At 42.4% G+C, this 27,824-nt stretch overlaps 1 protein-coding gene across 1 annotated transcript in view; it reads left to right on the forward strand.

Moving 5' to 3' along the window:
- The first annotated feature begins 256 nt into the window (after positions 1-256).
- SLC17A6 (solute carrier family 17 member 6) overlaps positions 257-27,824 on the forward strand; it is a 38,462-nt gene continuing 10,894 nt past the window's right edge. The window contains exons 1-7 of the mRNA XM_084772358.1: positions 257-1,568; positions 4,140-4,392; positions 5,775-5,893; positions 21,020-21,134; positions 22,163-22,250; positions 23,143-23,229; positions 26,343-26,485. Of these exons, the coding sequence (XP_084628484.1) occupies positions 1,483-1,568; positions 4,140-4,392; positions 5,775-5,893; positions 21,020-21,134; positions 22,163-22,250; positions 23,143-23,229; positions 26,343-26,485 (891 nt within the window). The 5' untranslated portion in view covers positions 257-1,482. The remainder of the gene's footprint in view (positions 1,569-4,139; positions 4,393-5,774; positions 5,894-21,019; positions 21,135-22,162; positions 22,251-23,142; positions 23,230-26,342; positions 26,486-27,824) is intronic.

Genomic DNA, 27,824 nt, shown 5'->3' on the forward strand with positions numbered 1-27,824 from the left:
AGGGGAAAAATAAGATTCCAGTGGAGTGGAAATATATTGAAGTAAAATTTTAAAACAGTATCAATTATTATTTGCTGATAATAGGTACATTTTACGTGTAGAGATAACTCAGTATTGTGTTGTGTATTAGCTAATTAAAGAAACTTAGAATTGCAAAGAGCTCATATCAAACTGCCTGTCTTTTATTTGGAAGGTTACATCTGTCATTTTCTCTCTCTCCACACCCCCCCTGCCTTCTCTCTCCCACCTCTTCATTGTCTCCCTATATTTCATTCTTTCTGTGTCCCTTTCTTGTTCTTCTTACGGGTTGAATCAAACACACAAAAATTATTATTATGCATCCCATAAGCATATACTTTATATAAGAGGTGACCAGATGTTCACCTGGATACCACACACCTAAGTAGAAGCTTCTGCAGCGTTGCTTCCCCCGCCATGCTGTCAGAGCTGGTGTGGACATGCTGGGCAATGGGTGGCCAAGCAGAGTAACTTGTCAATGTTTAATAAAGCCCTCTTCTCTTGCAGAGCCAAATGCAGCCTTCCTCCTGAGAACTCTGCAGACGATGACATCTCCCCACTTGGTTTCCATAGCATCCGTTCCTGAAGAGCCCTGGAAAGGCCTCTGGTCAGGGCGATCTGCCCAGCTCCCCTAGGAAGCTGGCAGGCTGGTAAGCCAAAAAGCAGCGTTCCTGGTTCCTGAACTTCCTCTGTCCGTGGTGCTGAAATGCTCTGCTGTGACGCGCGCGGACGGGCGCGGTCGGCTTTAATGGAAAGTCTCCCTTGACGCTGCCTAAATCACAGCTGTGTGTCTGTTATTCACTCACGTTCGCAAAAAGCAGCTCACATTCTGAGTTTTAATTCCACTCTGCCACTCTGCCGCAGAGCACAATTACGCCGGCGCGATGGGAGGAGACCACACTAAAGCAGGAAGCTAACAGCACCGTGGTTCACCTGAGGCCTGGGATGCTCCCAAGGGTTCTGAGACCTATGAGCCCTGATGAGCAAAGTCACCATTTTAGACAGCAGAGCTCTTTTGCTTTTTTCGCTAGCACAAGGGTTCGATGACGTTTCTGGTCAATCTGATTAAAAGACGGCGAATTGATTGCAATAAGACTTCAAACCCGGGAATCAACGTTGTTTTTCGGTGAGCTGACTTCCAGAACGGGGACTCATCAGCACCCGCCCAAATACCACGGCACTGCGCGCGCCCTCGGCCACCGGATCCTCCCCTTCCAATGAGACTTTGTGACTGTGTGTACCAATTCTCCTATTAGGAAACCCGTGGGCTGTATGCAGCTATTCTGTTGTACTCTCTTTCTCGCTCTCCCTCCCCTTTCTAACTCCCAGCCTTGCTGGAAAGCTCACCTCTGTTTGCTGAGAAGAAAAAGCCCTACCTTAACCAATTAAGACTATGCGCAGAAGTCGCCTTTCATAGCCACCACAATTTAAATCTGGCAAGGCTGGAGATCAGTCTTTACAAGAATGGAGTCGGTAAAACAAAGGATTTTGGCCCCGGGGAAAGAAGGCATAAAGAATTTTGCTGGAAAATCCCTCGGCCAGATCTACAGGTAAGAGAAAGCAACCCCGTGCTTACCTGGGCTCACCATGACAGACTCTGAACAGGCCATTTCTGTAAAGCCTTCTTACTTAGAGAGGTTATAACATGGTGGAAAAGTCTTTTTGTTGCCCATTGCTGAAGCAAGGCTCCACTAGAAACCTGTTTATGAATGCAGGAATGTGGTACTAAATGAGCCTGTCTGGTGTGTGTGTGTGTGTGTGTGTGTGTGTGTGTGTGAGAGATTTTGTTTCATTACCTGGGGATTCTCATGTGTTCCAATCCAGCTCTTAATCCTCCTTTGTAATCCTAAAAATGTTCATTCAGCACCTGCTCAGAAACTGTCTTTTTTTTCTCCTTATAAATTCTCCAAATAAAATTCCGTTGATCTAGGCAAAACAAAAGCCAAACCCCTTTAAAAAAATAATTTCTAAAGAAATCTAGATCTCAGCTACAAATGTATAGTGAGAAATTCTCTCATGGGAAATTCTGTATTGAATGAAACAAGATCAAAATATATCAATAATTGATCATGGAAGTTTTTCTCTTAAATCTAAAATATTATATATGCATTATTATTATTTGTTTGCTATTTTTTAGGAGCTTGTCTCTTGTGTGGGAAAAGCCACAGTGATTTAAGAACAACCAGAATAGTAAGCTGCAAAAATACTTTGAAAGTAATAGAAAGAAATTAAATGTTATCCTTCTTGCAATTACTGTGCTAAGCACACTGTACTTTGCATGGATTCAGGTTCTTCCGGATGTGTTACATATTCTATGAATACTATTACTTGTCACCGATACAAGCAAAATCAACGAGAAAGCAAACACAGTAGGAAAATGAGCTTTGAAAAGCACTCATTTTCTCATTTGGAAACTGAAGCCTCTGCTTTCCCTGAGAGTGGTAGACATGATGACCAATGTACAGCCCTATTTTCCGTGTTTCTTAGCTCTGGTGGGCTTCAGTAGGCACCATCACGCACCTCTGCGGCACTGGATGCTGCAAGCATCCTGCAGTCCCGCAGCTGCTCAGAAGCTGCTGTGGGGTGGGGAGCTCAGGTACAGAGGTCAAGGTTGCAAATTCAGGCATATAAAGCGAAGGCAAAAATTATCAAATTGGTTAAATTGCTTTCTTACAAGAAAAAAAAATCACTTCAGCATTCGTGGTACTTGGGTTGTATATCTGTGATAAACACCCACCTAGCATAGCCACAGACAGCTGGATGGCCTGCTCTGCAATGGAATTCGGTAGAATTTGGAAGATAGCTTCAACTTTCTTAGCAGCCATCTTCTAAGCTATACATGCTGAGAATTGATGTTAATATTCCACGGGCTTCATCTTTGTGTGTGTGTTTGTGTGTGTGTGTGTGTGTGTGTGTGTGCAATAGTGTGTCATTTAATGGTGTGTACAAGATCAAAAGTAACTACAAGATGGATGGAGGAAGGGTTTGTCAATTGTAAGTGAAGACACTTTAAATATCAAAATACTAATCTCATTGAGAGATGACTATTACCTTCCAGCCTGTTTTTTTTATAAATATAGACATTTTACGGCTATATTAGGTATGAGAAGAGCACATGTTTTATTAAGGCCATTTTATCATTCCAATTCTCTTATCCTTCCCTACTCCCTTAAAGAAAAAGGCCTAAAGGGAATTGGTTGAGAAGAGACATGTTTTATGAAATATTTTCTTTCCTTTTGAAAATGAGGTCTTCTTCTTCTTCTTCTTCTTCTTCTTCTTCTTCTTCTTCTTCTTCTTCTTCTTCTTCTTCTTCATACAGACAGTGGTGTGGGCACCCCTTGGTAAATCTGGGAGTCTCATTTTCTGTGTCTGGAAATGGGCCCGCGGTATTTTACAGTGTGTTGAAGCTGAGATAGTAATGACGCAAGATTGTGAATGATTAATTATTCATGTTGTAGGAAGGAAGCTGAGGTGTCAGCCATATGCTTCTGAGGCCTTTGTTTCTAACTGGAGTAAGGAAGAGACAGAGAGAGAGAGAGAGAGAGAGAGAGAGAGAGAGAGAGAGAGAGAGAGAAAGGGGGAGGGAATGTTGAAATGGTACCCCAAGATAGAAGACTGGAAAGTGTTTGCCAGGGTAAGGAAAGCCGCTCCACCTGGGGTAGAGTGAGCAGCTGATCTTCAAGCCACTTCAGCTGGGTGGAGTTGCTTCTGATCTTGCCAGGCCCCTTTGCAAGCTCTTGATAAAATTGAGTTATTGGAAAGGACTGGTAGTAGCCTAGAGCAAAGCACCTAGCAGCAGGTGACCATGGTGACCCTACAGGTTAGGTCCAAGGAGCCTGTATGTAAACTGAGACACGCCAAAATGACAGAATGACAGAACTGGGGTTCACTGAGTTAGGCCTGGCGGTGTTAAGGTGTAGGAGTCCCTGCCTACTAAAGAAGGTATAGAATTTCACAGACTATATAAGGTCCTAAGTTCTGTATTATCAGCATTCTGAGACCAGCTTCTCAGCGCCTAAGGGTTGAGGAACCGAATCCCGGGGTTTAGGGCACCTTTGTTCCTTGCACTATGGGGGAGGTGCATAGCCATAAGCGTCGTTGTTCCTTAATCTGACACACAGGGTGCTGGAAAAGAAGCAGGACACCCGGGAGACCATCGAACTGACAGAGGACGGCAAGCCCCTGGAGGTGCCTGAGAAGAAGGCTCCACTATGCGACTGCACTTGCTTCGGCCTGCCACGCCGCTACATCATAGCCATCATGAGCGGCCTCGGCTTCTGTATCTCCTTTGGTATCCGCTGTAACCTGGGCGTGGCCATCGTGGACATGGTCAACAACAGCACCATCCACCGCGGAGGCAAAGTTATTAAGGAGGTGGGCATTAGCCGAGCCCTGGAAGGGGACTCCTTCCGCAGGCTGACTCACAGCCACTCACACGTCTAAGCTAGATTTCCCCACTGATAGAAGAAGGCTTGCATGCTATCTAAGGCTTCCCTTGTTCCGCCATCCTAGAAAGGACCACCAGAGTGCTATTATCTCCCCTTTTCCCACTCTGATCCTGGCCTTTCCTCCCTCATTTGCAAGGCATAAAAGAGCGCCTGACTCCCTACACTTGGGTAAAGAATGACAGCTGAAGGTTAGAAATGCAAACCAAATCTAAAAAGAAACATTTTCCCGTTTACTGGAAGGGGCATAACATTATGTTGTCCTCCTGGGTTCCTCCAGACCCGTCCGCCCCCCCCCCAAAAAAACAGTGTTTAGTTATCAACTAAAACAAACAGGAAGCCCCGCTGTTCGATCAGCATGTGTATATCAAGCTTTGACAAAGAAGTCTTTCGGAAGGCTTAGGGCTCAGTCTGGAAAAGAAGCTGTGGGGTGCGGGAGTCTGCGCCGCTAGAGTGTACACTGCGGCAACCTTACAGTGTGTATTCCGCAGTGAGGCCTCGTGGGCGAAGGTGACCTGAAGGTTACAGAAGTCTTTTCCCCGGGAAAAGTAGTAGATCTGGTCAGGGAGGCTCTGGAGAGCCCAATAGGTCTCCTTGTGCCCTTTAGGGCCCCAGGGTAGCCAGGAAAATTTCATTGCAAGAGAGAAAAATCGCATTCCCAGTTTCCTGTGCAAGGCAAGGGCTTGGTCTTTTACAGTATCTTGCAGGTATTTGGCTCGGGTTTCTTGAAGGCCCCACCTTGTGTTGTGGCACAGTGTGTTCTAGGCAGTCAGGCCTTGACACGCACACAGCTCCGAAAGTGCTCCATCCCCCTCAACCCCCAACCCCCAGGATCACCACAGAACTTCTCCAAACTCACAGGGAGACTGTTTCCAAACCTTTTTGTTCCACCCATCCAGATTTAGGGGAGACATCTTATCCACCTTTCTAGTCTTCTTATCCATGCGTGGGTCTTCAGGGTAGAATTCTGTTCTGGGGAGTCGGTCCATTACCACATTCTTGTTGGCTGGCAGCAGCCAAAAGGACCGAAAGTAATATTCTCTTCCCAGAGTCCAAACGTCTTAGACCCGGCTTCAAAATTGTGAACCACCACAGCTTTTTTTTAAAAAAGAGCGTCTCTTGTCCGAAACAATTGTGTTATGAAACGAAAATTAAGCCTCCGGCTTTATAATTGAAGAAAATGTCTGGAGTGGGTTAAAGAAAAGTCCCTGTCACCTAGACCACCGAAAGTGAGTTGTGTGCACTGACTTCGTTTTTCCCAATGCCTCCCCTGATCTGTTGTTTCTTTGTGTTTTTCCTCTATTTCTCTAGAAAGCCAAATTTAACTGGGACCCAGAAACCGTGGGGATGATTCACGGGTCGTTCTTCTGGGGCTACATCATCACCCAGATTCCGGGTGGATATATCGCATCACGCCTAGCTGCTAACAGGTAATGCTACGGGAGTGCGTGCTTGGGTCTCCCAGCTCCTGTTTGCACCTATTCTAGGCGGCCCTGGGGATTTTGGAAACTCCCTAGGGACACCTCCTTGTCTCTGGACACGCCTTCCAGGCAGCTGAGCTGACTGCAGAACCTTCCGGAGCTAAAAGGGCTCAGGTTCTCCAAGAGGGATGCTGCGGTGTCAGTCAAGCAGAGCGACTCTAAGCAGGCTTGTTAGAGAAAGGCCCCAGTGCCTTCAGTAGGGCAGGGGGTGGGGTTGGTGTCTGTGTTGGATGATGCAAAGGTGGGGAGGTGCTGTAAGAGGCACTAGTGGAAAAGCAAGAGAGTACCCCGACAGGTGCTCTGGTAGTGCGGACCTCTGGGAGGGCGTCAAAGGCTAGCCCCAAAGCTAACTCGTCTGGTGTTGTGTGCCTGAAGGATTTGTTTCTATGGACGCAGGCGGGATCTAGGGCTCTCGGGGTGCGCTTCCACCTGTTAATGAGCTCTGTGCTTAGGGGCGGGAGTGAGCTGAGCAGCTCAGCTGCGTCCCTTGGCCTCTGGCCTCCAATCCTGCAGCAGTGCGGGAACCAAGGTCCTTTTAAGCCAGCTTTCAGGGAGGCACGCCTCCCCCAAGGTCCACCAACACAAACACCCCTGAAGCATAAAATTTGTGAGTGGCGATACCAAGGACGAAGGCACGCCTATTGGTGGGCAAGAGACGTTTCTTTTTGCTTCATTGAATGCGTTTTAATAAAAACAACCACCATCGCAACAACAAAACTAACCTCCCTTTTTGAGTCTGAGCGGAGTTGAGCACTCAGCTCTCTCAGTCCCTGGCTTACAAATCTACCATAAGGATTTGGGGCCTTTCTTCAGACTTTGTAGGTGATAACTCCCCCTCTCCCCTCCACTACGTCTGCAACCATTTGGGAATTGGAAGGCGACCCGCTCCAGAAGGCCCGAATTTTTGTTGTCCCTAGCACTCACCTGCACCTCCTGATCTCATCCCCCGGCTTATCCGCCGGTCCAGCAGGACGCGGCTGACGGGTCTCCAGGTCTCCCGAAGAATTCTTGGAATTTTATCTTAGGCGTTTAGATTGTAGATTTCAGGACTACTGATCAAAATGTTGAAAGGAGAGTGCAATAGATAGGTTAAGATATCTTGTGATGAGACTTGTTAACCTGCGACCATAAAATGGGGGAGGAGATTCCCCCTCGGACGTGGACCTAAGGGAGGGTAATAGGGCGGGGGTGAGAGGGTAGGAGGAACGGAAAGTTATAAGTGATGGAAGAACAATTTAATTGTAATCTGAATAAATTAATTAAAAATGGTTGAAAAATAAATCTTAATGATAGTAAATATATTATCGTTATAATTTAAAAAGATATCTTTTGAATATCATCTATATCGGGTAAGGGCACCCAGCACTCAGACCCAGCAGGTGACTTTCTTCTGTTAATTGGAAGCCAGTTTTATTAACGTGATAAGAAGCAACTTAATACCCGGGAGAATTTTTCTTAAAGAAAATATTAACTTTGTTGACACTTAGTGATTAAGAACACATAGCAACACTCTTGATTCTCGAATCTAGGATAAATGTATTTTTCCCCAAAATTATTTTTTTAAAAGATATATTTTTCCCAAGAGGTACTCTAAATCTGCATATGTGAAATATTTTTAAACGAGGGAACAATCAACAGAGCAATCATCAACAAACGAAAAAGCAAATAATTCCAGATGATATAGAAAATCTCACCTAGATGACATAATTATGATAGCCTTTAAGAGTGACAGCCTGGGTATTCAGTTTGCCAAAAACTAAAGTGCTTACAGAGTTCCTGCCAGAAAGAAATCCAAGGATTCTAGTTCTACCTCTTCGTGACTGCGGGCAGTCAGAAAAACAAGTTTTCCTGATTAGTTTGGTTTTTGTTTGTTTGTTTGTTTTTCTTTAAGCAAGCGCCTGCCGATTGTGATGGCCTTTTTTGTAACACTGAGCTGCTGACTCAGTAGCTAGGATGCTTTCTTCCCAGGAAACACTTCAAAGCTTGAGAACTCTAATTTGGATCCAATTCTTTTTATGTTTAAATGTATTTTTGAGAGAGAGAGAGAGAGAGAGAGAGAGAGAGAGAGAGAGAGAGAGACTAGATACCTCCAAACTTGATATTTTAACTTCTACCAGATTGAGAAAGTTGATAAATGTATTAAAGTAACGTGAAGATACAGGTTTAGAGAGACACACACCTCAGAGTTTTGACATATTTCCTTCAGTTGCATAATATAAGAAGCCTAAGCAGATGTAAGCATCCTGTGAAAATAGGTCAGAGTGCATGGACATTTTCTTTTCTGCTTGTAAAGGCTTTAGTGGCTCAATAAGAAAAAGAATGGAAAAAATGTTAAAGAAAGATGACCAAAATCATAAATAATTCAGCCACCCAGATGTGTCTGTTCTTTAATGTGTTTTTGAATGTGCCGCTTGTGCTAGAAACTGTACTGTAGTTAAGATTTTGCCCAAGATTTCTACACAGGAATACCTGAGATTTTTCTAGAACTGATTGGGAAAAATGAATATCTCCTATTATTTTCCTTTTCCAGAAATAGTATAAAATACCACAGGGCAGGTCTCTGCCCTAGAGACTTCCCTGCCAAGAGTTCATTCACAGCCTTCCTTCTTGTAGGCTAAGATTTCCCTGGGGGCAGAATCCAGGGGCAGCTTCACTTCCCTCTTGCGGTGCACTGGCTCTTTGGAGCTTGTTTGCCTTTGGGGGAGAAGGGAGCCTAGCTATGCTCTCCGGTAATTTCTCAATGGAAAAGAAACAGCACGCTGCTGGTCTCCATTTTCTTGATAAGACAGCTTTACTCTTGGGTCAGGACTCAGAACCTGGGTCATTTTATTGATCAAATTCTAAGTATTCTTCGTTCCTGTTCATTAAGAGGGGTTGCTGGTGGAGTAAGTAGGGAAGACATCCAGTTCACTAGAGTGCTTCTTACTACACCCCTTGCCCCTCCCCCCCCAGCCCTTTGTTTTTCCTTAAAGGGTTACTCCAAATTGTGGGGAGGAAGTCTTTAGTCACCTCCACGGAGGGATTTAAGATGGCATTTCAAAGGAAGGTTCCTTTTTTAAAAAATCAGTAATGTTTTAAGGTGAAGACATAGTTAAAACAGTGACAAAAATGTTGGGGCAAATTAATTAAAAAGATAGCACAGGACTCATGAGACTCGGGGTAATTTAGATACTTACATATATGTAGAGTTGCCCAGGAGGGTGTTTGCCCTGCTTTTAGGCTATTGGAAGGGGCTGTAGCAAGTGTTTAATTACAAGGACATAATTAGATTTTTTTTTTTTTGGCAAGGCATAACTAAAGAAGACCAAGGAAGTTTGTGGATATATTGTCAATGTGTAAGAATGTAACTGTACATGCCAATATTATTTGAACACTAGTTCCCCTACCTACTTGCGTCCTCTCAGTTTCTTAATATGCGATGCCAAGCAGCCTGATCGCAAGACCGCCTTATGTTTCTCTTGGTCCAATGCCTTCCCTTTTACACGAGGTGTGAGCCACAGCAGTGCAGCATTTATCTCTGCTTCTCTTTGCCTGTTTGTATTCTTATGGTGACACTGCTATACCATCTTGAATAGTATGGGGCAGTGATGTGTATTCGGCTAAAGAAATTAAAACATGTAAGATTTAGCCTCCGAAGACAAACCTTCTGAGTTCAAAATCCAGAATATGTTACTTAACAACTTAGAGGCACAAATGTCTTCTCTTATCCTTTGCCTTCTTGTAAAAACCAAAGCACCTGCTTCATTTTGCTGTCCTCACAGCTAAACAAGAGGCTGCCTATAGATCTGGGGAAGGTCTGGAGCTATGTAATTGCTGGCTGCTATCAGTTGCTATTACCATAATCCTACACTTAAAAAAATGAAGGAAGGAAATATTCTATGATCATGACTGCACTTGTCTTAAAATTCCCTTTTGCTATTAGGAAGGTAAACAAATTATTTACACTGTAATAACATCTATGATCATGTGTTGTATTTCTGCTTTAAGGATTAATTCTCCCAAAATGATTATTTAGAATTAAATTGTTGATCACTAAAATTATAAAAACCTTCATTAAAAGCTTTAAAATGGCTATTTTTAAAATGGAAGTTTTGGCCAAGCACATAGAGAGTGTTGGAGATGCAGTATATGTTACCTTTGAGACATAGCCTGCTAAACTCAGCTGGAGAAATTCAAGTTCAGGCTTAGACTTCTGCTTTGAAAGCTACAATCATGTCTCCCTTCTCCTGTCCTCCAGTTAAGAACACTCAATCCACAGTGCATCAGTTTTTTTTTCAGACACTCCTTGTCATTATAATTGACTTTTGCTAGAGAAAAAAAACATTAATTTTTAAAATGTTCATTTGGCTAAATGATAGTGAAGTGAGTCATACTTAGTTGCAGCATAGTCTTCCCCTTTGACCCGGACCCCTGTTAAAGCTGGGCAGAGTTCATTTGGCTCATCTCTTCTATCTTACAGACAGACGTGAACTACACAGGCAGAGAGGTCATGATATTTCCTAGGTAGCAAAGGGACCCCATCTAGAGCTCAGGCTCCTGAAGTGGAGGGTTAGGAACTAATCCTACAGGAGCTATAGTATTCTACGTACCACTGTGTGCTCCATTGTGAGGTTCACTTACAGCAGCAGGCTGAGCCATCTGCTCCTTGAACGGAGGACTCCAATCTGTCATGCCTTAAATCCAGGGGGATAAATCCATGAATTAGGGATCACAGGCCAGAGGGATTCTTAGATTTGTCTTCTTTTTGAACAGGAGAAGAAACAGGCAGCTTCTGTGTCTATGTGTATATCTGTTTATATGTGTCTGTGTCTTCTCTATGGGTTTAGAGTGTGTGTGTCTATCTCTGTGTGTGTGTGTTTCTGTGTCTGTATGTGTCTCTCTACATATCTCTAGCCTCTCTCTCTCTCTCTCTCTCTCTCTCTCTCTCTCTGTGTGTGTGTGTGTGTGTGTGTGTGTGTGTGTATACCCATGTGAGGGTGTTTGGGTATTTTGGCTTCTAAACTCCTTTGTCATAGTGTGATTCTGTTCTTTTCTTTGAAGAGATGGACTTCATGTTTGACAATGGCTCAGAGGAATGGTTAAAGTTCTGCAGGAGAGAAGAGGCATTTAGTTATTTTCCTCCCCACTCACTCCTTTGTCCATCTAGACTCATGGAAGATTGCAGAATGACTGCAAGGAATTAGACATTTTTGTTTGTTTGTTTGTTTGTTTGTTTTAAAGAAAGTATCCTTCCTTGAGATTTTAACTAATATAACTCAATTCATTTTTCTAATGGAAAAGAGACAGTAATATATACCTAAAAGTGAAAACACCCAGAATGCATGTGCATTTTCCTTTATAAAAATTAAATACTTTAGGTAGATTTTTCTGTCTTCCCTGATTATAAAAAAAATGTTTTGTTAGTTCGCTTTTCAGAAAGAAAAGAATGCCATTTTTAGCATTAGCAACTGCACATTGTCTTGGATCTAGGTAGGTCTGAGTAAATTTTGCTAGTTTCCTCTTCTTCTAAGATATAAATAATCAAAGGTATATTAATATATTCACTTAATATGTCAGAATGAGCTCTAGAAAGAAGTTCCTGAGGCCTGACATCAAACATACACAGTCACCATAGCCTTTGTATCTAACTATGTATGCATCTACTGGTATCTGTCCTTGTTCTTTTCTATAATCTATTTCTATCTTTCACCCATCTATCTATTGCCTATTGTCTATCAATATCAATTGACCACATATCTATAATCTGTCTGTCTTGCTCTTTCTTCACGTCTACTCACCCATTCACTGCCATGTCCACATCCAGATGCAGTGACTTAGCCCTCAGTGAGAAATCTTTTCAATCTCTTCTGCATGAGAAAATCATTCGGATTCCAAGCATGAAGCCTGCTGCAGGGGACCACCATCCTTGGTGGTGGAAGTGGTTTCTATGTACCCAGTCCTGTGAGGTCAGAGGTTGCCTTTTCTATCCCACTCACCTAGTAGCCTATCAAACATCTAGCTGCTTTGCCATTGTGGGCCCTATAGGTTAGGTATCTGGGGTAATGGGACCTTTTATTATTTTTTTCTAACAAAAGAAAATACCCTTTACCACCAGATGAATGATGAAAAGATAGGCTGAAGGGGGAGGAGTCTCCAAGGACTTGCACATGCTTTGCTGACAGAGGCCCCCCCCTTTTTTTTCTATCTCTTTCAATTCTGCAAACCCCTCAGCCCCTCCCAGCTCTGGTTTCTACATTGCACCATTCTGCTGCTACTGCTGCTGCTGCTGCTGCTGCTGCACTGCAGTTTCTGGGTGGGGGTAGCAGGGAAGGCTGATCAAGAAAGTCAGGTAGGCAGCTGGTAGGGTAATTCTCCTGCTGCCTTATGCCACTGTCGGGCAGTCTAATTTCTCTGTCGTGAGTGATGAAGTCATTTTTACAACTTAATGATGTACCAAGGGACCCAGAGGGCCGCCTCCAGCCTGTGCAATCCTTTTTTTTTTTTTTTTTTTAATATGAGGACAGGCATCAGATGTGACAAAGGGTAGTGCCCAGGCCCTGATTTGATTAGATTAAATACATTAAAACTGCCTGAATCAGTCTATTCTTCCAAACTCGGCAGGAGGGGATTAGTCCCACACCTGGGGTGAGAACAGGGTTCTCCTCTTAAGTGACAAGCCCTGGCCCAAATGGCAGCAAGTTGATTGATTTAGGGAAGCCCCATGTCCTCTGCACGGGTGACAAGCCACCAGCTTTCCTATCTGCAGGGCAAATATTTCTGGGGTGCAGGCAATTCTCCAGGGTGTTGGGGGCAGGAGATCACGGAAATGTGTACAACTGAAAAATTTACATCTCCCTGCTGGCAGCCTCAGAGCATGTTAATTATGCATGGGTCGGGTCCTCTATGATGTAAGTATTGTTTGCATCTCCCAGCGTTTCCATTTTCTTTAGAAGCACAGAGTCTCCTCTTATTATTTACAAGTCAGTCCTGTACATGGCTGTAGAATGTGTGAGCCTGTCATGCATAAGAGAAAGTGGAACATGGCAGAGGGGCTGCAAGGGGTTAGGAGAGAGGGAGAAATATCAAAATGTTTGGCATGAAATTCTCAAAAAATTAATACATTTTTAAAAAGAGAGAACATCAGTGTGTGTGTGTGTGTCTGTCTGTCTGTGTGTCATGTATGCATGTGTGCATTTGTAGTCATATGTGCGATATGAAACTGAAAAACAATAGAAATTAGGCCTCCGCTTGAAAGAATTGAAAGAATCCTTTTTCTCCCTGATATGTGAGCTGAGGAAACAATGAAGAAACCAAGTTTAAATTGTTTTCATAACATTCATTATTTTGAAAAACAGCTTCAATAAGCAAATGTCCTTCGCCTTATATCATATTTTTTCATATTGCTCTTTGAAAAATTAAGAGCACCCGTAAGTTTCTAATGCTTTTTTTATAGAGCAAAGAAAATAATAGATTTTATATTAGTTGATAAGCTTCATTTTATTTTGTCCCCACTCTAATTTTTCACAGCCTTCGTCTGACTCTCAGTTACACCACGTGTGAGTTCCTGTGTTAGAAGTTAGCTATCAGCCATCAAAAGGAAATTTAATTAACATGAAATGTCTGTGTACTTTAGATCTATATCACTACTTCAAATTATATTTAAGAAATTTATCTAGTAAATAAAGTTCTTCAGTTTATTGTTCAAATGTATAATTTATTGGAAGACTTTATTTTTAATTTAGGTATTCCAATATATGTTTAAATATACAATAGTAAAAAATATTTTTACAATGCTTTGGAGAACCAACTTTTACAATTCAAAAAATAAAAATTAACCAATTGACATACAGTTATTTTGGGTAAATTTTCTTACTTTTAGAAAATGTTTTTAATATGAAGTTGAATATTTCTTTTCCTGCTTATTCTTTGCCCTCACACAGAAAAAAAGACAACTGACAATAATTAATTTTTGTATTAAAAAGGGCTACTGAGAAAAACAAAGAGTAGACTTAAGAATTTAAATATAATTCAAATATCAGCCAGATGTGGTGGTGTATGTCTTTAATCCCAGCACTTGAGAGACAGATGCAGGAAGATCTCTTCAGCTGAAGCTAACCTGGTCTACGTATTAAGTTTCAGGACAGCCAGGGCTATACAGAGAAATGCTCTCTCAAAGAACAAAACAAAGCAAGCAAACAAACAAAAAATTCACCACCAACAAAAAAGAAAGAAACCCAAATTCAAAGATTAATTTTATAAATATGTAATGGGTTAGTCATATTACCTTAGAACTGTGCTGTGACACAAATTCCTTAGAAGGTTGTCAGATAAACTACCTTGCCTCATGTTATTGAATGCATTTGCTCTATGGGAAAACATTGAAACTACACCTTAGAGAAAATTGAAAACACCAGGATTGGGAAAGCCACTATGTAAGCACCGCAAGTCTACAGCTAAAACCTGAGGATGCTCAGCAGAAATGTCACTTACCATAAACAATGAAGAAGGAAAGAGACTTCTCCATCTTCACAGCCAAATAAAGTATAAACAAGAATCTAGATTTTTGGGGAGCTGGAGAGAGAGATGGGGGGGGGGGCTCAGAGAACTTGCTATTCCTGCAGAGCAGCTCCTGGCTGAGCTCATCAAGATGACCTGTAATTCCAGCTTCCAGGAATCCTGACAGCCTCTTCTGCCTTTAAGGGCCCCTGCACACAAGTCAAGCACATAAACTCCTGTGGGCACATACACTTGGAAGTCATACATTTTTCTACATGCAGACATCCAGTTAGACCAGCACTTTTCCATTGTATGGTTTTGGCTTCTTTGTCAGAAATCAAGTGTTTATTTCTGGGGCTTCAATTCGAGTCCGTTGTTCCACCAGTCTGTTTCTATGCTAGTACCATGAGGTTTTTATTGCTGTTGCTCTATAGTACAGCTTGAAATCAGGCATGGAGATACCTTCAGAAGATCTTTTATTGTACCAAACCCTTTTAGCTATTATGAATGAGAATATTAACGCTAATTGGAAGGCAGGAGGACTCGGAGTTCAAGGACAACCTCAGCTACATATCAAAGTCCAACCTGGGATACCTAAGACCTTGTCTTAAAATATAAAAATTAAAAGTGATGAAAATTAGAAAGAAAAGAAAGTAATACGTACATTTCCTTTTAGAAACATTCTAGCTTTTAGACACAAGCGAGGGAAGGGGAAGCTGGCTTCTCTTGGACTTGAAGCACGGGAGGGGGCCAGAGCAGAAGGGAGTGAGCTTGGCCGGGTATCCTTCCAGACGTGCGACTGGCTGCTTGGTAGTGGAACTTGCCTCCTTGTACATAGCAGAGTAAAAAAGGAAAAGAATGGGGTTTAGGAAACACCTTCCTACTTGTTATATTTCTCCCAAAGAGGAGCATGGGAAGTCAGAGGCTAACACAACTATCCACCTCACATTCGGTATTGTGTTCTTGCCTTCCTTCCTCACGTGGGCCAGCATGCTGAGCATCCTCACACTTTGCTTGCCAGTCCAGTCTACAGAGGGAGTTCTGGGATTGCCGGGGTCACACAGAGAAACCTTGTCTCAAAAAACAAAAAACAAAAAACAAACAAACAAACAAAAATCCCAAAGCATTCTTAAGCACTTTAGGGACATCTGTCAAAGGAGACTAGTTGGAAATCAAAGGTGTGTGTGTGTGTGTGTGTGAGAGAGAGAGAGAGAGAGAGACAGACAGACAGACAGAGACAGAGAGAGACAGAGAGAGACAGAGAGAGAGAGAGACAGACAGAGAAGATTGAATAATAAAGGAAGAAAGACAAAAGGGGATTACAAAGGGCTATCCATTTTCTAATGTTATTACTTATTTCCCATCATATATCTTTGAGGGAGTATGGGTCACAGATTACGAGACTAATGGATCTCAATCAATCCAGTGTTACTCAATGGGAGATTGTATTCCCACTGCATCTGTTTCATGCACTTTATGTTTTTAGAACGTCAGTGCGACACGAACCCACTGTGCATTTGCGGCTGTAGAAATAACATTATCTAATTGGGGCGAAGTTGTTAAGGAAAGGGCAGGCTCAGGAATGATAATTCTCTGAGCAGTCTATCGAGGATAAGGCATTTCTATGTTAATGGTGGTACTCAGAGATAGTCACTGTGAAACAAGCACTGCCCTCTTCCTTGACCTGTTCTTTTCATCTTTTTTTTTTCAAGTTATATTTTACTTGTTTGTTTGTGTTTTTATTCACTTTACATCCTGGCCACAGCCCCATCTCTCTTTTCCTCCAAGTCCCACCCTTCCTCCCTCTCTCCCCTCCCCTACTCCTCAGAAAAGGGGCTTCCCTCCTTCCCATCCACACCATCTCATCAAGTCACACCAAGACCAAGGGTGTCCTCCTCCCCTGTGGCCTGGCAAGGCAGTCCCACCAAGGGGAAGTGATCAAAAAGCTGGCATCAGAGACAGCCCCTGCTTCCCTCACTAGAGGATCCACATGAAGCCTGAGTTGCTCATTGACTACATCTGTGTAGCGGCCCAGGTCCAGTCCATGCATGGTCTTTGGTTAATGCTTCAGTCTCAGCAAGCCCCGAAGGGCCCTGGTTAGTTGGTTCTGTTGGTCTTCTTCTGGAGCTCCTGTCATTTCCAGGAGTCATTTCCAGGTCCTTCTCTCCTTCTCCCAACTTTTCTACAGCACTCCCTATGATTCCTCAAGCCCAAGGATTGGCTGTGAGTCTCACCATCTGTTTTGAGCTGCTGGTGGGTGGAGCCTCTCTGAGGGCAACTCTGCTAGGTTCCTTTTCTGCAAGCACAGCAGAACATAGTGCCAGGAGCTGGCTTTCCTCCATCTGGCGGGTCTTGGCTTGGACCAGGGACTGGTCAAACACTCCCTCAATATCTGCTCTATATTTATCCCTATACCTCCTGTAATCGGGGTAACACCTGGGTCCAAGTTTTTGTGGGTGGCTTGATGTTCCCCTCTCCACACTAAGTGTCCTCTCTAGTTAGAGGGTATCCTCCTCAGTCACAAGGAAGATCCAAGGGAGGATACTCAAATATCACTCAGAAGAGGAAATAGAAAGACAGAGGTAGTGGTTGAAGAATGGGAGGAAGGTTGCAAAGAGAGAGCCCAGCGAGATATGAGGGTGGAGATTAGACCTAGAGAAAGTGGGCCTAGGGGGACAGAAGGCCTGCAGAGAAAAGAGAAACTGTAGGCTGAGGCCTTTCTGACCTGCTGGAGAACTAAGTCAAGGTAGGCTACTGGGAGGATGTGAGGGGGACTTTAGTGCAGATCCCGAGTAGTGGGAGACATAAGGATTGTTCTTTTAATATTTATGGTAGGTACTCCCTTGAGTGGATTTTAAAGTTTGTATTTACAGATGGGAAAAGTGAGACTTAGAAATGTAAGTGATGACCACTCACCCAAGGGCATTCTCTGTAGGAAACTCTGTATTTGAATTATCTCACTTTATTTAGTGAATTTATGCTCTTAAAGAATATTTGTGTGTGTGTGTGTGTGTGTGTGTGTGTGTATGTGTGTGTGTGTGTATATGTGTGTGTGTGTCTGCATGTGCACACGTGGGCACACATGCACTCACACGTGCCTGCACTGGCTGAAAAATGGTGTCAAATCCCCTGAATACCAACATGGATGCTGGGTACTGAACTCAGGTCCTCTGGAAGTAGAGCAAGTGCTCTTTCCCACTGACTTGTGTCTCCAGCTCCATTCTTAATTGGCACAATGTTAGGTTGTGTAAATACCTTCAAACGAAACATGCTTGCAGTTTAGCCATTCTGACCAGCAGCATAGGCTGAAAATTTTGGTTCTTGATCCTCTTTTAATTACATTAATTTTGTACCTGGAAGACATGTTAGTTGATAAAGTGTTTGCTGCATACATCAGGACCTATGTTTGATTCCCAGAGCCCATGTGAAAATGCTAGGTATAGTGGTAGGCTCTTGTAATCCCACCACTAGGGAGGCAGAGACAGTTGGATTCTTGCCACTTGCTTGCCAGGCAGCCTACACAGTGAGTCCCAAGCTGTTTCTGTCCCATGAAACATGGATGACTCCTATAGGAGGGCACCCCAATTTGGCCTCCATAACAATGTACACATGCATGTACAGGGACTCACAAGCACACAACCACACACAAACATGGCGTCTTTTGCTCCAACATGTGTTTCTGTTTCCCGTTGTTTCTGCTCTCTGAGAAGAAGGAGAGCCCCATACTGTGGGTCTTCCACTCTATGGGCCTCCTTTAATGTGATGATCAGTGTAATACTCAACATTTAAACAAGTGTTTTTCTTAGTTCCCTAATAGCCTGACCCACATGTTCAGTCATCTTCAACAGTGCCCTGTTTTCTGGTCCAGCCATGTGTCCTACAGTGATGTTTCAGTCAAAGATGGATTACCTACTGTTAGATAATGTTGCCTAGAGATCTAGCCATTCTTCATATGTGTAGATGTGCATCTGTAGATGTATGATGATCATGCCAAACCATGCACTCCTCGGATGGCATGCTAAGCCAGGCACCACTTAATACATACCTAATATATAATCCATTATTCACAGTTGTCCATAATGCAACCACTTGGACCCTTGTGGTTTATTTCTCCCTTTTGGAATTTCTTTCATCTTTCTTGTATTCATCTCCAAGACCTGGATCAAATGCTTTTCTGTGAAAACTTGGCTTTTTTGGTCAACCTAAGTAGAATATGTTTCCCACTTGTGTTTCTCTTAGACTGTGGAAAATGCTGCTCTGGACATCTTGTTTTTCTCTCTCCCTCTCCTGGTACAGAATGGGCCATCCTCATGCTTTTTGAATACTGGTAATATTCTAATAATAGAAGAGCTCAGGTCTAGGTTCAAATCTCAGCTTTGTTAATTGCTGTTTTCTTGGCCAGGCTTTCCGAGGCACATCCCTTATTCGTACAATGAGAAGATAAAATGCAGGTCTAACTCAGGCAGTTAGTCTCTTGGAAGATTAGCTGAGTTCATATAGTGGGAGGAAGTATAGGAAGTGCTCTGGAAATCTTCCTTCACTATCTGAGCATGATGCTCCTCTCTGGATCCAGCCTTGCAGGGGTTTGAAGTCTGTGTACACAGATGAACTGTGTACGCTTTGCAGGTCTTGACTGTGTAACGAGAAAATCCTGCTGCCTCAAAATGTAGTTACTCTGCTACTCATTTGTATAAAAATTGTCTAAAATTAAGTAAGATCCTTATTGATTTATGCCCACAACTCTATGCAAAGTTTGATAGACTTCCTCCTTAATTAGTTCCAATGAAAGTCAATGTCCTTACAGAAGCAATGGTGATGCTGGGAACAATAGTTGGGGAGAATTGACTTAGATGCCTTTGGAGATTGTCATGGGGTTGTGGTTATAGAATTAGAATGGAGGAAGTGCACTTGTAACAGCTGGATGTGGTGGCGCACACCTTTAATCCCAGCACTTGAGAAGCAGAGGCAGGTGGATTGCTTTGAGTTCGAGGCCAGCCTGGTCTACAAAGTGAGTCAAGGACAGCCAAGGCTACATAGAGAAACCCTGTCTTGGAAAACCAAAATAAAATTGTATACATTTAAGGATCATGTCTTTGTGTATAGTGTGGATGAATTAAAGCCATGCTGATGGGTCCCTTAGTGACTGTGAAGTCACAGCCTGTGAGGTCTGAGCCTGGTTTCCATCAAACAAGTGCTCATTAAATTTAGCTGTGATTGTGGTTGGCACTCAACAATTAGCCCTTCACTGATCCCACTTTGGCGCTGGTTTTGTCCCCTAAGTGATATTTGCTGCAGACACTTTCTGTGGGGTTGGGAGGGAGAATGCTAGCGATATCTATTGGGTTAAGTTCAGGGATGGAACTAACCATCATTTTTCATGCATAAGCCTGCACCCTCCAACTAAGACTTATCCCTACCAAATGCCTGTGGTTCAAGAACCAAGACTAATGAAAAGTGTAAAACTTCCCTTATCCTCATCTAATTTCTTGACTGCACCACTTGAAAACTCTTTCCAATAGAAAAAAGGCTATGGCTAGATGTTACATTCATAGAAAATAAATTTAAATCACTCCCACAATAACTAAAAGAAAACACATGTGATGGACAAACCAGACACATGGTTCCCCCCCACTCAAATCTCAGCATACCATACCATCTCTGACTCCCAGTGGAACATTCCTATTCAGCAGTCATGGAAGAACAAAGAGGAGGGGACAGCATGTTTATATGAGGTAGGGACAAACTATCTCCAGTGGGGAGGAAAGAGAAGTAGGCATGGCTGTTGACTTTTCAGGAAAATTATCTGTCCTAATCTCTGACTAACATGAAGAAAACTGCTCTTCTGGAGCCCTTTATGAACTTATTTATTAAATTTCAGTACCAAGTTAATAATCATTAAAGCCCCTTCAGAAGTTCAATTTTTAACTGTGATATTGAATACATCTCTGGAAGAATCGGTACATCTACGAGGCAACCAACCCTGACTGAACTGAAATGTCAAGGTGTGACTTGGTCACATGTTGGGTTGTATCTTTGGGATGAATGTGTTCCCGGCCTTCTCTGCAAGGGGTTGGTTCGGCCACACCCACTGAGGATGTGTTTGTATTCTTTAGTATAAAAATTACTGACGCTTTCAGAAGTGATTTAACTAAATAAGAATTTTACTTGCAAAAATAAATCTTTAACATTTTTCTTCCAATTCTTTCTTAAGTTGCTGTGTATATATATGATCCTGCAGGTGCATTTCAGACAGGATCTGTATCCCATAATGAAGAGCAAAAAGAGAATTGACATTAGTACATTCAGTACAATAAACATCTGCTGTGAGATCTAACCTTGGGATGTCTGGAGCATCAAAGTGTGATTGCTTTTGGCTCATTCTTCTGTTTCTCACACATCAAATAATGTGTAGCTTTTAGGTAACTCAAGGATGACTTTATGAAAGTTAGATGATCTATATAAGCATTATTTTATTCTTCTGGAAGGAGAATATCTCCTTTAAAATTGGTTATAGTTTTTTCTGCTCAAGCTGACCTGAGGAGTTTTGAACTGTCCGAGCCACGCTGAGTGACACCATATCTTCCCGTCTCTGTCTTGCAGGGTCTTTGGGGCTGCTATACTGCTCACCTCTACCCTTAACATGCTGATCCCGTCAGCGGCCAGAGTCCATTACGGATGCGTCATCTTTGTGAGGATATTGCAGGGGCTTGTGGAGGTAGGAATGTCAGGGTGGCATCATTTCAAGTTTGGGTACAATTGAAAGTTGCATGCTTATCTTTGTCTTCATGGACTAACCGTACTGCGTAATGTTAAAATAAAAAAGAAAGCACTTGGATTGTAAGGTAATCAATCAACTTGTGGCTCAAGCCCAGGGTGCCATGCATGCATGCCAGACAAGCAAGTGCTTGCCTACCACTGAGCTACCTCCCTTTGGACTTGAAAGTATTATTTTAAAATTATGTATAGGTGTGTATTTCTTCATGTGGGTATGCACACAGGAGTGATGCTACCAGAGGAGGCCAGAGGCACCAAATCTTCTGGAGCTGGAGTCATAGACAATTTTGGAATAGGTGCAGGGAACTAAACTTGGGTTCTACTTAACTGCTGAGCCATCTCTCCGGTCCTCTTGAGAGTTTTAACCTAAGTCTATGAAGTGTTTAGCATATTCTAAGCCATGTGGTTATACAATTAGATCTTGAGATAGTACTCAGAAGACTTTGAAGGAGTGTCTACTAAAAGCCCGAGTTTGACCTATGAACTGTTCCTAGGGGCTGTGACAGTCATAGACAAATAATGTAAATGTAAAAACACTTAGAGGATTCTTCTTTCTTCCAAAATGGAAAAAATACAATAGAATCAAAATTATAGAAAGGGCTGATTATTTTAAGTCAAGTTCTAGATGGCTGAACTCCTATCTAGGGTCCTTGTGTTTGGGGGATCACTCAGTGAAGTACCTTACAAAAAGATGCCCCAATTTCACAAGATGTTTAGAACTGCAGGTAAACAGCCTTATCTTTTGCTTTAATAAGAAGAAAATCAGGGTGAGAGAAATGCCTGAAGGGTGGGAACACCTGAAGAGACTGTGTGCAGTCATGGTCCGGGTGAAGCATTTCAAATGGGGTTCCACAGACTTAGTAAGAGCCTGTCAGTATCATTTGATGAGGAACAGGCTCAGTGAAGGAGATGTGATAACTTCCTAGTGGTCCTGCATCCTAAGTGTCCATGTCTGCTTTTCCACCACAGGGTGTAACCTACCCAGCCTGCCATGGGATATGGAGCAAGTGGGCCCCACCCTTGGAGAGGAGTAGGTTGGCTACCACCTCCTTTTGTGGTGAGCACTGTGCTGCTGTTGTGGGCTAATGGTTGGGGGGGAGGACACAGATAACAGTTCAAGGTTTGCTAAACCTATTTACAAATGTATCTGGGTTTTGACCACTATTTCAATTCTGTAATTTTCATTGGTACCAGTTTTTTTTCATGCTTTGTATTATTTTGTTATATTAATTGGTGGTTTTAACTTTATCTTTATCTTTATTTTATTTTTGAGATAGCTATGTAGCATGGGATGGCCTGAAATTTCTTGAACTCAGAGATCTGCCTGCCTCTGCCTCCTAGGTGCATTAAAGGCATGCACCACCAGGCCTGGCCACCTTAAATATTTTTCATTTTTGATAAGTTTTTCAATGAAAGTAGAAGGAACTATTGAAAGAAAAAAAACTGCATAGCTATGTACAAGGCAATTCATGTCTTTTTTAAAAGTTTTTTAGTAATTAATTAATTATATTTTATCTGTTTGAGTGCACCACCTGTATGCCTAATGCCTTCAGAGGTCAGGAAAAAAAAGCACCAAATCCCCTGGAACTGGAGTTGTGGATGGTTGAGGGCTACTGTGTGTATTCTGAGAAGAGAACACAGGTTCTCTGCAAGAGCAGTAAGCGCCCTTAAGCAGTTCTAGAGCTCACATCCTGATACAGTTCTTTAAATCTGTTATGTTCTGCTATCTAGGTGTGATTTGAGTTGTGGTCCTGTGGTTTTGTGTAAGGATGTAGTGTGAATATGCATTTATTTGATGGTGAGATATGGTGTATGGTGTGTGTGTGTGTGTGTGTGTGTGTGTGTGTGTGTGTAACTTCTGTATGTGTTTGTGTGAGTCAATCCTGGTACATGTGAGGAAAAACTTCATCGCTCTCACATACTTTCCTCCTCTACCCCTTCTTGTCTAGGTTCCTATGCCGGAGCAGTCATTGCGATGCCCTTAGCTGGGATCCTTGTGCAGTACACTGGGTGGTCTTCAGTATTTTACGTGTATGGTACGTTACATCTATTTACAATAAAGTTATGTATAGGCTAATGTAAAATGGCAGCATACAACACACAATTTATTTACTTACTTTCTCATCTTAAAAACCCTTTATATTCTGAAAAGAGAAAAGAAAGCTTTTACCTATTGCATTCCCGTCATTGCTGTTTCTTGTGTTAAAGAGCAACCACCTTGCTTATGGAGACTTTGAGATACTCTATTAAGTGAAACCTTCTCATTGTGAGGAGAATAAGGGGCTCCTGTTTACAAGACACTGAGGACTAAGGAGCTAGCCCCAGCTCACCTCTCCTTTCTGCTATAGTTTCCTGGCCATTATCTTGATTCTATCTCCTCAAGCTGAATGGGTGTGGGTGGCAGAAGGATGGTGGTCCTGCTAATTCATCAATTGGTTTGGATACAATGTCAATAATAACGAGTCACAGAGCAGAAATGAAAGTCCACTGAGCTCCCACATTGAAATAAAGACGGGGTATCCTTTTGTAAATATGCCAATAAGAAGACGAATGTGATCCAGATTGCCCTGGAGTTTCCCTTGCTGAGTTGTCTAATCTCATCTTTGGGTGTGGTCATGAGGATCTGGAAGATGAAGCATGTGGTGCTGGAGGGTGGGCTCTGGATGCCTCTGAATTTCGGCGACATCTGTTTGTTTTTATTTTGAAATATTCTCAAAATGGCAAATGTGTCAGCATTCCTAAATGCTGACAAACATTGCTTTATAAAGAGGGGGTCTTTGGGTAGTAAAGAGCCCATTGACAGATTTTTGGATCTATGAAAGCTCTACATTGTAAGCCATCTCTCTCTCTCTCTCTCTCTCTCTCTCTCTCTCTCTCTCTCTCTCATGTATGTGTGTGTGCATATATCATGTGCATGCCATGACATGTATACAAAGGCCATAAGAAAATTTGTAGGAGTCAATTTTCTCCTTCCATCATGTGGGTTCTGGGAATGGAAGCCAGGTTTGATAGAAACTGTCCTTACCTACTGGGTCATGTCACTGGACCCATAGAGAGAATTTTAACTTTAAAAAATAGCATTCTAAGTCCTATTTTTCATTAGGTTTTCACTAGGGTCTGTGAATCAACACAGTTTGTATGGCTAGTTGCTTAGTTTATTACTGACGTAAAGATATGATGGGATTCTGAAGTTGTGGACACATCTTAAATGTTAGTTGTTTCTTTTACATGGGAAAGGACGTTTTCTAAAGAAAGAAAGAAAGAAAGAAAGAGCATACAGTTGGGTGAGTGGCAGGGTAGGAAGGAGTTGGGAGAGTAGAAACTATAATCAGAAAATGTTCAAAAAATATACTTTCAATAAAAACATACTTTCAAAAGAAAAGCAATGCTAATTTAAGTAAGTCATTATGTCTCCTTGAATCTCACTTAATATTTACCATTGACTATGAATCAAATTATATGCATTAGATATTTGAAAAAGAATCACACAAAGCATGTTTGCTTGCTATCTACAACAAAAACTGGATCTTGAATAACACATTTGGTTTTCGTTTTACAAATCAGTGTCATAAAAAAATTGGAAAGTAGAGTAAATGAGAGAAGGTAATAGCTATAATGCACCAAGTAGGCACAGGACACAGTATGCGAATTTAGCTCATGACCGTAATAGAGTGGCAAACAGAGTGGCATTCAGGGTATGTTTGGTGAGTATAGTGAGATTGATGAGCAGTTAGGGGCATGTGGGACACACCAGAAGAGCGCAGTGCCAATCTTCACCAAAGTATAGAACCTCCAATTATTAGACGCTCAGAGAAGACATCCAACACTCTGAGATGGAGAGGAGTTTCCAAGGAGATGGAAACAACATCTCCTTTAGCTTACACTTTTTGACTAGGCCTTTTAGTAAACACTGAAATCCCAGCACTTAGGAGACTGAGACAGGAGGATTATGACAAGACCCTGCCTCAAAAAAATAAGACCTTTTCCATTTTGTAGTGGAGGTTTGGGGTGACTCTGTTATTCTTTAAATCATATAATCAATGATTATGATTTAAGTCTAGGGAAAATCCTGCCACAACAGCTATGTATATCAGAGATTCTCACAACATCACAGCTCAAATTCGCTTCTGTGCTCAGTAATTAAAGGGAAGACAGCTCACCGGAATCTACGTACGGTGTTAAGGAAGCTGCCTTAGAGACAAACTAGACAAACATGAAGTATTAGTGCGCTCAGAAGCATTTAGATTGTTACCCAAGGGATGAAGGGAAGAGTCTGGGAGAAGAACACAATGGCCTGGTAGCAGCAGGGAAAGCAGGATAAATCAGTTGGAATCCCTTCCCCTGTTAGTGCTTGCAGATTTATAAGGTACAGCAGGAATATGCGTTCATGGTGAGAGTGATAAATAAAAAGGAGGATTGGAAAGGAGAAAAAACAATTTGTGGCCTGGCAACACAACTTCTGTCAGTCCCAAAGAAGCATGGACAAAGTCCAAGTTAAGATGCTCAGTGTCTAGTCACATCATGTGACAGCGTTTCCATGTTCCGTGCAGAGGTCTGTGTTCGCCTAATTTGGTCATTTAGGCTAGTACACTCTTCAGTGTTTCACTTCAAACCCATTAGTGACCTTTAGAATTGCTAGTTGGAGAGGGGGAACCAGCATTTCTCCCTCTCTGGAAATTTAAACAACTTTTATATATTGATGGTCAGCAAAAACAAAACAAAACAAAACAAAACAAAACAAAACAAAAACATTTCACATACCCCCTACATTCCATGGAATTCTCCAAACGCAATAACTTAGTCCTGTTCAATATTCTTCTGTTGCACTGCATTGTGTCTGGCGTGGAACAGCACAGTAACGGAACATGAGCTGTGTGACTAAACCTCCAACTTATGTCATTCAGTAGTTGCTTGGGAGTTTTCTGTTTAGCAGAGCTGCTTAATTAGAGTCAAAGATGTGAGCAATGGCATCAGTCTTGGAGAAATCTGGTGTCCAGCGGCTGACAACAGGCAGCAGTGGGTAAAGTCAGCTGCCTACACCATCCCAAATTGTTCTCACTGAGATTATTGTATTGTCTCCAACTTCTAGCTCTTAACTGTATTCCTGATGACTGCCTTTGATTTCCTCCTTGTCAATCTTTTCTTGCAGGAAGCTTTGGCATGGTCTGGTACATGTTCTGGCTCCTGGTGTCTTACGAGAGCCCCGCAAAGCACCCTACCATTACGGATGAAGAGCGTAGGTACATAGAAGAGAGCATCGGAGAGAGCGCAAATCTGTTAGGTGCAATGGAAGTAAGTGTTTCATTATGGTGTCTATACCTATTTTTGTTGCTCATCTCACCTTCCTGGATTAATAGTGTTACAGGTCCTTATGAAATAAAGTAGTCTGGCATCAATTTCTGTCTGTCTGTCTGTCTGTCTCTCACTTTCTCTCTCACTTTCTGTGCATCTCTGTATCTCTGTGTCTCTGTCTACCCCACTCCGTGTGTGCGTGAGCCCCCCCCCTTCACATCTACTTGTCTATTCCTCCATGACCTCCCTTAGGAGTGCTTGCTATCTTCTCCTTTTTTCAAAGAAAAAAGAGGTGGGTTAGAGCAAGGCTTCTCAACCTGTGTGTCGTGATCCTTGGGTAAGCCTCTATCTCCAAAAATGTTTATAGTCTAATTTATAATTATAGCTAAATTACAATTGTGAAGTAGCAACAAAATAGTTTTATAGCTTTGGAGGTCATCACAAATGAGGAGTCTTATTAAAGGGTCACAGCTCTAGGGAGGTTGGGAACCATTGGGGTAGAGGAAAAGCATAATGTTGGGCTCCTCACTTCCCGCACCCCATTGTCTTCTAAAAGCACTATCTCTTTCTTCTTACTAAGTTTCATATGTTCCTGTCATTTCAGAATAAGATTTAAAATAAGGTCGAATGGAAGTAGAACTTGTATTTCAAGTTCTTTTGAACATTTTTTTGGCCCAAATTCTGCATACAACAAAGCGGACAACATAGTCTCAGATTGTTTTGTCTGAACACTACTAACACAATCAACACTGGTTCTCAGGCATCTGCAGCTGGATAGTCCCAGAAATATAGGGCCACCCAGTGCACACAAAATACATCAGGGAGAGAACTAAAAAAGAAAGAGACCGCACTGAGTACCAGGCACATCAGCTCAATGTGATTCTTATTTTTTTTTAATTTTAAAAATTTTATTTATTTATTCACTCTACATCCTGATTGCAGCTCCCCTTTTCCTCTCAATCCTCCCCCTCACATACTCCTTCCTCCCATTCTACCTTCTACTTCTCCTCAGAGGAGGGGGAGGTCCCCCATGGGTACCAACCCCCTGGCACATTAAGTTGCTGCAAAGCTAAGTGCATCTTCTCCCACTGAGGTCAGACAAGGCAGCCCTGGGAACCAAGAACAATGTAAGTGCAGGTGCAGAGGCAACTGTGATGTATTTTTGACCAGCAGCAAGGGGATCAACACATGGGGATTATGGGAAGGTTTATGGAAGGTATCTCAGGGATGAGGCCCATTTCTTTCAGAGTTTGGGAGCAGCGGCCTGGCCTGAGAATGTGCAAGGCCTGAGTGTAAATTATAGCCTTCTGAAAATCATGCAATATGGGCCACAGGTAGG

Source organism: Acomys minous (assembly GCF_964271855.1).
Source record: "Acomys minous genome assembly, chromosome: 2".
NCBI classification, from domain to species: Eukaryota; Metazoa; Chordata; class Mammalia; order Rodentia; family Muridae; genus Acomys; species Acomys minous.